The sequence below is a fragment of the Semicossyphus pulcher genome, unplaced genomic scaffold (assembly GCF_022749685.1).
Source record: "Semicossyphus pulcher isolate SPU_LCO1_2020_fin unplaced genomic scaffold, fSemPul1.0.p SCAF_18, whole genome shotgun sequence".
Lineage (NCBI taxonomy): Eukaryota > Metazoa > Chordata > Actinopteri > Labriformes > Labridae > Semicossyphus > Semicossyphus pulcher.
Window position 1 is genome coordinate 12,840,827 of NW_027211691.1, and position 10,497 is coordinate 12,851,323.

Genomic DNA, 10,497 nt, shown 5'->3' on the forward strand with positions numbered 1-10,497 from the left:
AGATTCCGTTTTTGTTAAGGAGTTAATGATTTTAATTCTTCATCATCGGATCATCCGCTACATACTATTAATGAAGGCTTCCCTCACACTTGCTGTCTAACAGTCCGACTGCATTTCCCATCCTGCCTCTCTGTTGCTCCCTTCAGCCATTGTATTTCTACATCCGTCCACTAGATAGTTCAACACCCTGCCACCTGACCTGGTCCCCTGATGACCTATTTCTTCTCTCTCTTATCAGGTTGCCCTTTATACATCATCTGTATAATTGCATTTGTAATACGCAGTATAAAATCTTTACAGCTTCAAAGCTCATGAAGCTGTGGCATCTGTAAGCACCCCTTGGACTTTTAAACACAACAATCCAACTTCCATTTGAGGAAAAAGCTGCCTTGTTGGACAAAGAATATCTCCAGGCACTACAAAGGTAAAACTGGAGCAGACCAGATAAACTTTCCTTGTGAGTTGACCTTTTATAAATTAAGCTAATTTAAATAAAATGTACTGAGAAAGATGATGTTAACTCTGTGTATAAGCTCCCATATTTGGAGCATTGGTTGGATTCGCTCCTAATATCTTGTCTAACTGAAGAGTTGGAATAAATATTACCCTTTCCATGTTTTTTTCATTTATTTATTTTTATGAAAAGCATAAGCACAAGTACAATAACAGTCATAGCAGTGCAATAGAATAATGTAGACAACATAGCAATAGTGATATATATATACAGGCGTAAGCAAAATTTGTATCCATAGGAAATCAATGAATCTGCATGTTTCTTCACAAGCATAATACGAGCTATTTGTTTTGATACTGTCAGTGTTCTGCAAAGGATTAAGGCACTACAACATCCTCATCTCTTTAGTCTGAATCTGTTCAAATTTCTTAGAAGTTCTGCAAAGCGTTTTTACATATTCCTTTCATAACTGATTACATTCATTGTGGGATAAAAAATCCATGCATATCCTTGTGCAGCTCAGAGTTCACGTATGCTCGAGCTACTTCTTTCAATGTTCTGCCATCAAGAAGGACGATGAAGCTGGACTGGCCTGGGTTGCCGTTGATGACCGCTGCTAAGACCACACCTGCAAATAGAAGGTTACACTTTAATAAACACAGATGCAGTCTTCTCTCTCTAGGATTATATTGCTGTCCAGTCGCAATCCAGTGGATATAGAAGCATATAAACATCACGTGCACACGTCGAATACACCACACAGTATTCTCACCATCATCCTCTGACTCTCCGTTTGGCCTTGGGATGAAAACGGGCTCTGAAGGCCAGCAGTTGTCCTCGCTCCATTTAAGCTTTTCCTTGGTTTCCATGTCCAACTTCCCAACCTGAAGTTAATGAATAATTCAGGAGACAAATTAGGACACCGTTTAATCAGCCTGTATAAACAACTCATAACAAAGTCATCAAATTGCATTTGATAACTGCTTCACAAAGGTTATAATGAGCAATCATTTGCCCACATAGTGAGAAATGATAATAAATAACAAATAACAACAGATTTTTAATAAGCATCTAAATGTTGTTTTAAAGTACTGGCTTTTAAGTTGATCATCCAATGTTATTATTTATTCTTTCTCGAGCTTTAGCACCTGGCATGAGGAATTAATTTTATCTACATAACTGCCTGAGGAGTACTTTGTCCTGCATGCAGGCCATATACTTAGAAAGGAGCTATAAAGCAGTAAAACAGATCAGATCTGGCTCTGCACAATAAGGAACTGGCACCAATTATTTTCCTAGAATCCACTGGGCTGACTTTAATCAGAGGGCTGGGTCGGGTTTGACCACTGGGAAATCAGACAGAAAATATTTTTAGAACTTTACTTTATGTGTAGTCCTGCTCTTCTTATTGTTTTATTAGTGGTTTCAATGTTAATGAATTAAGGAATATCACATGAGAGGGAGTGATGTTGTAATTAGTTCAGCAACTTAACTAAAACTGAGCTGTTGAGAGAAGCAACACAAACTTTCTCCTGCACTGTGTCAACAGGTTACTACAGATCAGGTGTTTTTTTTTATCATCTACGTTTATCTGTATGCTCCCTTTTTTATGCAACTAGTGAAATAAGATTATGCTGTGTGATTCAGAGGTAACAGCTTGATCAGTGTAGACATACAAGGTCTGCTGTAATGTTACTTAACAGTTTTCAGAACAACTGGCTGAGGCGGAGTGATACACACAGTGAAAAGTCCCAATGAAGTTGTTCTCTATATCACCACTCATGGAATGCCTCTTGTCCAATCAGATTACTTGGTCGGAACTAACTGTTGTATAATTAAAAATATCTGTAAAAGTCCTGATCAAATTAGCAAATTAATGAGGCAAAACATCTTTGGTTAATAAAATCAGAAAAATTACTTATTTTTCAGCATATATGTACGGAAACCCTTCGCGGACATGCATCCGTACAGTTTTACCGTACATGTTCTAGGCCCGATCCAAATGCACAAGGTCCCATCTCTCTTAAAGGAAGCTGAAGCAATGACTTCCGTCAAAATTAGGTAAGCTTTAATGTTTCCCTTTTGCTCGTCCTGCCTTTTATTCACTTGGGTTTTATGCACGTAAAAGCCATATCCACAAACCATTGAAATTCAAGGAAACAGGAAGCTCTATCCTGACATTGGGACTCTGTGCCATGGGGAAATGAATTAAAAATATTGAATTGTGTTAAACAAGATGTTTCCTTTGTGCCTTCCTCTTTGCAGGCATTATTTATTTGGACTGTAAGTATGCAGGGAGGCACAGTGAGACACTTTGAAGCCACTTTGAAGCATTGTTTCTGGTACCTTGATGCGCCCAATGGAACGGACATTTGGGTACAGCAGCCAGGCCAATTAAATGGTTTTAGGTCATTCACACATGCACAAAGCGTTTCCTACTTTCTGTTGCGTGGATTGCTAATTCTAAGTTCTGCAATTTGCTTCCTATCTCTGTTAAAACAATGCTGCCAGGAACAATGTGTTTTCCAAACAGCACTGAATTTAAAATCTCTTTTCTCTGAATGTCTGCACGTCTCAAATCTCTCTTGGCAAATAACACTTAAGAGACTGTGAGAAATCACAAAGACGGATGTTCCCACCAGGTAAATTAAAAACAGGAGGAAGTGTTACCTGTTTGGACAGTGCAGACTCCTCCACAATGTTCCCGTAGACAAAGCGGTGCTTCTTGCCATTGCCTTCATAATTCAGTCTGGGTAATTCAAAACCTGGTGGAAAAACAATGATATAATGTTTTTTGTAATTGTAAGCACAAATCAATTATTTCAAAGACGCAATGTGAGAAATATTACCAGTTAATAACTCTTTGATGTGTGTATTTAAGTGAAATTGGTTTTACCTTCGAAGAGCACCTCTGCCTGGCAGATCAGTTTGCCTTCTTTCTCCTTCACAGCACTGGCTGTGGTGTATTTGAGTTTCACCAGGTCCTCCCCAACTGCAATGCCCTGCAAAAGGCAGGCAGAAAGCAGGGGTCAGGGGTGCTGTACTTATTGTCTAAATTTCAGGATGAAATGAGTTCAACTTTAAAAAAGAAAACCTACCTTGTCTGAGCGGACTGGAAGAACAAAACGCCTGTAGCTTGGTTTGGAGTAGGTATCATCCACGAACTCAGGGTTTTCCTTCAGCTTGCTCAAGTAGAACATATCATAAAGGCTGTTATCATTGTAGGCGATGACATCGAAGACCACATGACCGTCTTCCTCAAAAGCATTCACGTGATGGTAGACGACCATTGATTCAGTGAAGTACTTTGTTTCAACTACTTTGCCCGTCTTTCTATCTATCAGGTGGATCAGAGTCTGAAAAACAAATCAGTATTTAGAATGAAAATACACAATGAAATTTAGATCCAGAGTCACAGACAGCAGAGGCCCCTTACTTTTTCCTCAGGGCAGAATTTCAAACAGCTCGCCCAGTTGACTCCCCTCATGTATGCAGTGGCCATCTTTAGGATGTCCAGTTTCAAAGGCTGCTCGATGAAGATGAAGTAGTTTTCGGTGATGCCGAAGCTGTGGTAGTAGCTGGGCGTGAGCATGGAGCGGCAGGGAACTGTGCAGATCACCTCCACGTTCTTTAGTGCAGGGACGTCCTTGCCTTTGTCTGAGGGATTTTTTAAAAGCATTAGTTTCTTTGGTGGTATATAAATAATAAGTTAGTTTAGTTAAGTAGTTATAACGTGCAGACAAAGTACGGAAGTATGTAATAGGCCCTGTTTATACCTGGTATTAACATGCGTCCAATTCGACAGCATTAAGTACAGGTGTAAACGCATCCAAGTTGCAATGAATGCACAAAGAGGTTTGATCACATCTGGAGGTGATCTGTTACACATTAGGCAGTGTGTGCCGTCATCCATATGAGCGCTCTCTCTCTCTCATGTCATGTTTTTTTTATCCGTTTTTTATAAGTAAATGGAGGTGATTGAGTCTACATGTTTACTGCATATTCAGCAGGGGATTGAGATCACAAGAAGTCAATGGAGACACTTATGGAGACGCATGTTAATACCAGGTGTAAACAGGCTCATATTGATTTCTTCGCACCTTTATGAAAACTACTGCCATTCAGTAATTGATGGATACGCTACATTAGTAAGTGTGCAATAGCTTCAAAGATCATTTAAAAAACATGTTGCAAGCTTTTGTGTTATCTGTTTAGGTTTAATGAGGCTTTAACACGACACTTTATGTTCCTCGGCCCCTTTCAGATCAGTCACAATCATAGCTCATAGCCTTTCTGTCTAAGAACAAAAGGCTTAGGCTCAGATATGCTGCACTTGACCCCAGATTAGGTGCTACAAAGTCTGACCCCTCGTAGACATGCATTATGTGAACTGAGAACATAAAACATGACGTGACAAAAGTTCAGTTAGCAAAGCTAGCTATTAACCTCAGAATTGCTGTCATTGCACAGTGTGCACCTGTTCTGCTACAGTTTGCCTCATTAAATACTTCTGCAAAGACAGCAATGTGATAGCACTAATATCCTAACGCTATCAATGCAACTTTTTTATTATTATATGAAAGGATATAACGACAGATTGGCTGGGATTCATACTTAGCAAAAAATACTGTAGGCTGCGCTGCATTTACAAGTACGGAGCTAATAAAGCCAGGCACATTACGTCCTCTGGCTCACGTGTGCTATCCCACATTTGCCTAAAACACGCTGTATCTTAACTCTCTAAGTCGTCTGCAGAGGACAGCTGATAGGAGGAGAGATAGTGTCAGGATAAAGACGAACAGGTCATGAGGTTCAGATACCATTCTCAGAAGCAGCAGGGACTTTGAACAGGATGTATTTGGTCTTTCCCTTCTCTGCGATTGAAGTTCCAATGTTGTAAACGTTTCCCTCTTTATCATAGTGAGGATGGGATGAAACCAAGTTTACCGGCAGGTACTTCATGTAGTCCACCTGTAGTGAAACAGAAGGGCAACTCACGTGGTGAATTAAACTCTTCACTTTAATGTGTGTGTTAATAGAGAACATTGGTAAGTGATCAGGATGAGTAGAGGATTATACCTTATCTTGAGTTTCCAGGGTGACAGGATCAATCTTGCGGATGTAGTTGGTTTCAGAGGTGGCATAAATGTCGTTTCCGTATTTAATGAAATTGCTCGCACCGTTGTCAGTGAAGTCAGGCACTGTGTGGTTGAGGAAGGTAATCGCCCTGAAAAGAGAGACGAAATTGCATAAATTAAAAGGGAGTAGGGAAATCATCCAACATAACGCCGGGTCAAAACACACACGCAAACAGAGAGAGAGAGCATGATTAAACAGCTCCAAATGTGAGTAAACGACAGCTTAGGAGCAGAGGCGCTTGTCGACCGGCGCGGAGAAATGCGCGTCAGTTGTGAACGGAAGTGCTCCGGCTCTTCGAACTGAAGGCCCCCAACAGATGTGTGGATCATTTGCAAATCTGCACCCTTCAACATTCGGGTCACAGAAGACTGTTTTTTACTATTACATCCCATATTAAGCTGTGAATTGCTTGCTTCTCAACGACTATCCGTATTTTAATCACCATTTCTACGGTAACATAAAAGAAAAAAGTTGAAACTCTGCAGTATTGTGAAAGAACTGCAAAATAAGAATATGCTTACTTGACAATGAAGTTCTTGCTTGGGTCTGGATATGCCATGGTGCCCATTTCAGACACAACAATCCTGTTTGCAGCCATGTTGGATTTGTAAGTGTCACTTCTAAGAAATCGGCTCCTGTGGGTCACTTCACCTGTAAGAGAAAAATAACTTAATCTCCTTGTTCATTCAGCATACTCTCTTCGCTGACATAGGCTTTAATGTTTCACATAAGTTTTGCAACAATTAATAAATTCCATATGAAATGCAAGACCAACCATCTTTAAAGGCGAAGCTGTGCATGATGGCCATCCCGTCAAAGAAGTGGTCATAGCTGGTCTCCCCCACAGAGAAGATGGCGGGGCCATTTCGCAGCAGTGTGCCCTGCAGCCAGCTGGGGATTGTCCCTAAATGAGAAAACACCTTCAGTAATCTAATCAGAGCATTTAATTGTTATCTAATAGTATAAAAAAATGTAACATACCTTTAACTTCTGCCCTTGAAGGCTCGGGGCTCTCCTCGGCGTTCTTACAGAAGTTTGTTGCCATGTTTACAGACAGCTCAGTGAAGAACACACGGAGGTGTCTGAATAAATACTGCAGCGCAAACCACTCCCCTTCAAGGAATTCTCTTTCTCGAAGGGGGAAACAAAGGACGTACCAACTTATCTGTTTGGACCGTCCTCTGAGAAGATTGCACAGAAATCTTGTGGCTATAATTTCAGAGAAAAGGGTTCAACTTTGACACTCATATTCTGAGTCATCCGTTTATTGATAGTTTCTGATCTATTGCTGATCTCTTCTGCTATTAAGCTTCATAATTGGAATTCTTCACCCTTGTCTTGCTTGATGTTTGCAATTTTACACAAAAACTCCTGATTTATTTAAGAATTAAAGAGGCTGCAGTGTCTGTGTTTACCACCTCGTGCGCCTTTGACTTCTCTGACAAGGTTGCATAATGTGCAATCCACTTTTATTGGCCACTGTGAGCAAACTCAGGTCCTTATCTTTTGATTCTTTACTTTTAATAATGCTTAGATTGCATTTTCTTAATTCCTTTAAATCAACTTTTTCCCCCATTGCAATTTTACCTCTAGAGCAAAACTGTTGTATTTCTGCAATAAGTAACACTGTAAATTTAGTATGACCTCAGGCCTTAAGCAACGTCCTTATTTGCTGTGGAGACTATAATATTATAATAAGATTGCTTTATGGCATTACATCACAAGATAACACGATACCCTACTTACTGTCCATCGTTCACTATGACATCTTTTATTTTCCCCTGGATTTTCTTTTCTTGGAAAGATAAATTGACTCCCAGACAGGTTAACTAACACCTATCAGCTGCAGGGCTTGTATCTTTCACTTTATGTCTGTGTACAGGTGTGTGTGTGTGTGTGTGTGTATGGGGGAGGGGGGTGGGGTGGCTGTTTATTTCTCAGAAAAGAAGGCAATCTGTCCTGAGATGACCAGAGGTAATATGCAGAATTATGCAAACATACGTCTTATCTGACTACTTGATGCCGCTGTCGTGATCGTCATGTTCACTCTCAAAGGTCATTTAATTTAGTTATTTTTAGTAAACTTGTGTAGTTTTTGGCAGGGGATCTGTGACACTTTACCCACATTTTATTGACTTACGCGTTTTGGGCAACTCCAGTCTTTTTTGACTGGGGTGGCCCAACTGGGGCACTGACTTATGCAGGGGTCGCATCATGTTTGTTTGCGCGCACACACATGCCCGTATAGAATTTAAATTCAATTTCTGTCACCACTAAACATATGTTTTTTTTTAACTTCTTACATTAAGGTAACATACACTTGTTACATTTCTGTGTATAGGTTTTTAATTCAAGAAATAACACAACAGGTGGAAACATAAAACTTCTATGCCCAGGACCCAATAAGATGTACCTTCAACAAGACGAGGTCAAAACCTAGTATGTGGCTGACCGCATCAGGTCAGTGTCGCTTTCCTGGGCAATGTGTTACAAGGACTGTCCTTATGAGGCCAATGACCTGTTTAAAAGCAGGTGCGGACAGCGGAGGAGCATCCCCGCCTACTCCCCGAACAAAAAACAAAATCAATGCTCAGATGAAGGCAAACAGTCTAAAAAGGAAAGCGACCATCAGCGAGGAAAATCAAGAGTTACAACCGTTACAACCGGAGCCAGTCGTAGACGTCTGCTTAAATTGGGAAGTGTCATCCCAGAAGTACTGTATATCACCTTAAGGGGGCACCAAAGAGAACGAAATGGAAATCTTTCACATTGTCAGTTTAACGTTAGTAGTCAGTTGTCTGTTAGAGCTGGTTCGCCCATACACTCAAAAAAAGGATTCTTGGCCCTATTGAAATATAAGGAATATTTTTAGGTAAAATGAAACTGAATGAATGAAATCAATACTTATACATACAATACATTTACAACAACAGTTAAACATAAGGTAAGTATGCTTGGTGTAAACTCAATGAAAACAATTCGAGTAAACTGTATTTGAATAGATTGATTTTACTCTGACTCAAAAAAAAGATTCTTGGCCCTAATAAAATCTAAGGTATATTTTTAGGTAAAATAGCTTCTCCATAGCTGCCCCCTCCCTCTGGAACTCTCCAACACATCAGAGACTGCACTGACCTGACCCACCTTTTTAGAACTGCTTTTAATCTCTGATGATGATTTATTTATTTGTTTTTCTCATAGTTCCTCTTATTGTGTTTCTCCTGCTGTTCTTAATTTGTTTCTGTAGTTGTTTTTAATTATTTAAAGTGACTTTGAGTACCATGAAAAGCGCTATACAAATAAAATGTATTATTCTTATTATTAATAATAAAATGTAACTAAATTATATCAATACTTTATTTACAATAATAGTCACTAAGTTACTAACTTTATTTAAGTTGTCTCAACATGATATAAAACCATCGCATTTAAGGTGACATTTTACCTTGAACTAATGTAATAAAATTACATGGAAAATTTACATGTAATTGAAATACTTAAAGTCCATGTTTTTGGCATAATTATTTTTTTGAGTGTAGGTTGCACATAATGATATGCATATTGTCGCCCCATCCATTAATGGGATTGGCTCCTTAGGTTTGTGACGACCCACACCCTGCCAATCTGAAAACGTGTTGTTCAGCCTGTCCTTGGTGCACTGCAGTTTAAACACTTAACAATTACCCTGCTTATGATGTCCCTGATGTGTCTTGTAGCACATGAAAAACACCACATGAAGGACAAGATAAATAGGATAACCTTACTGACCCCTCATTGGGGGATATTTGCTTGTTGCAGCTGCTCAAGAGTCAGAGGAAAGGAACAGTGGTCAAGCACTACATGAAAAAATAAAAAGGACAATATAAAGAAAACAAACACGAACTACACTCTTTAAAATAATTAAATAGATGAATTAATACTAATAATGATAATGATAATGATAATGATAATAATAATGACTAGTCTAAAAACAGTCTAACATATTATAAATATAAAAATATTAATATTAATACATATACCACAATAATGATATACAATAATAAACAAGTGCCTAAATATAAACAATAATAAAGTGTACAGTATAAATATAACATGGGTATACTGTAGATAGGGTGACATGTGAGCTGAGAAATGTGTTAGAAGCTGTATGTAATGATGTAATCCTGCCATGCTGTGAATAATATAATACCAACTACAGCAGTAGAAATTCATATCTTCACCTATGGAGTCAAATAAGGGTCAAAAAGATTTGGAGCTCGCAAAATAATATTCACGAATAATTTCACTGCCTGCATTTCAAAATTTCTAAAAATTCTAAATTAGTGAATGTTCACAGAAAATATTTGCACTTGTGTAAAAAGTTTATAGCTGTAGAAACTATTTGTGCATGTGCACTTCAAATACTCATAAAAGTCATAATAGTCATAAAAATCTCTCGTTATGAAACCAGTTGATGAACGTTTCGGAGAATTGTCTAAAGTGCTGTATCTTGTATCTGTATGTTTAAGTGGGTGAATAAAGGTCAAAAAGATTTTCTCATTTTTATGACTGAGCCTTAGATTGGACGTGAGCTGCGCTTGAGTGCAGCTTTAAAATTACTCTTATTCTTTAATAGCAGCAACAACAGATGTTCAGTCTCAGGCTAAAAAGATGTCCCTTTGTGGCTCACTGAAAGGAACTTGGTCCTGTTTTACTCCAAAATATCATCATTAAAGTATGATTCAATGAAAACAAATCATTAGTGGGAGATGAAAAAGACTCTCTTCGCCAACTTATTTAAACAAAAGGGCTTTTTAACCCTTTTAAAGTAAAGTATAAAAGTGACAAAATGTTTCACTGTACTCTTGAAAACTTGCTTTTGTGTGTGTGTGTCTGCGTGCATGTGTTTGCAGAGAGGGTTGTCA

At 38.7% G+C, this 10,497-nt stretch overlaps 1 protein-coding gene across 1 annotated transcript; it reads right to left on the bottom strand.

Moving 5' to 3' along the window:
- Positions 1 to 933: 933 nt before the first annotated feature.
- bco1 (beta-carotene oxygenase 1) lies at positions 934 to 6,638 on the bottom strand. The gene is made up of 11 exons (XM_069667690.1): positions 6,575 to 6,638; positions 6,369 to 6,497; positions 6,115 to 6,244; positions 5,534 to 5,681; positions 5,275 to 5,425; positions 3,891 to 4,111; positions 3,553 to 3,810; positions 3,351 to 3,456; positions 3,125 to 3,219; positions 1,227 to 1,338; positions 934 to 1,082 (listed from the first exon to the last, which is right to left on the bottom strand). The coding sequence occupies exons 1-11, from the start codon at positions 6,636 to 6,638 to the stop codon at positions 934 to 936; spliced, it is 1,563 nt and encodes a 520-aa protein (XP_069523791.1).
- Between the last annotated feature and the right edge of the window lie 3,859 nt (positions 6,639 to 10,497).

What these genes read in the sequence shown, in the direction of transcription:
- bco1 (XM_069667690.1), bottom strand. Translation starts at nt 6,638, where the DNA reads ATGGCAACAAACTTCTGTAAGAACGCCGAGGAGAGCCCCGAGCCTTCA. An exon ending in TTCAAGGGCAGAAGTTAAAG is followed by an intron (nt 6,498 to 6,574) that starts GTATGTTACATT and finishes TTTCTCATTTAG; the next exon opens with GGACAATCCCCAGCTGGCTG. An exon ending in CCCTGGAAACTCAAGATAAG is followed by an intron (nt 5,426 to 5,533) that starts GTATAATCCTCT and finishes GTTTCACTACAG; the next exon opens with GTGGACTACATGAAGTACCT.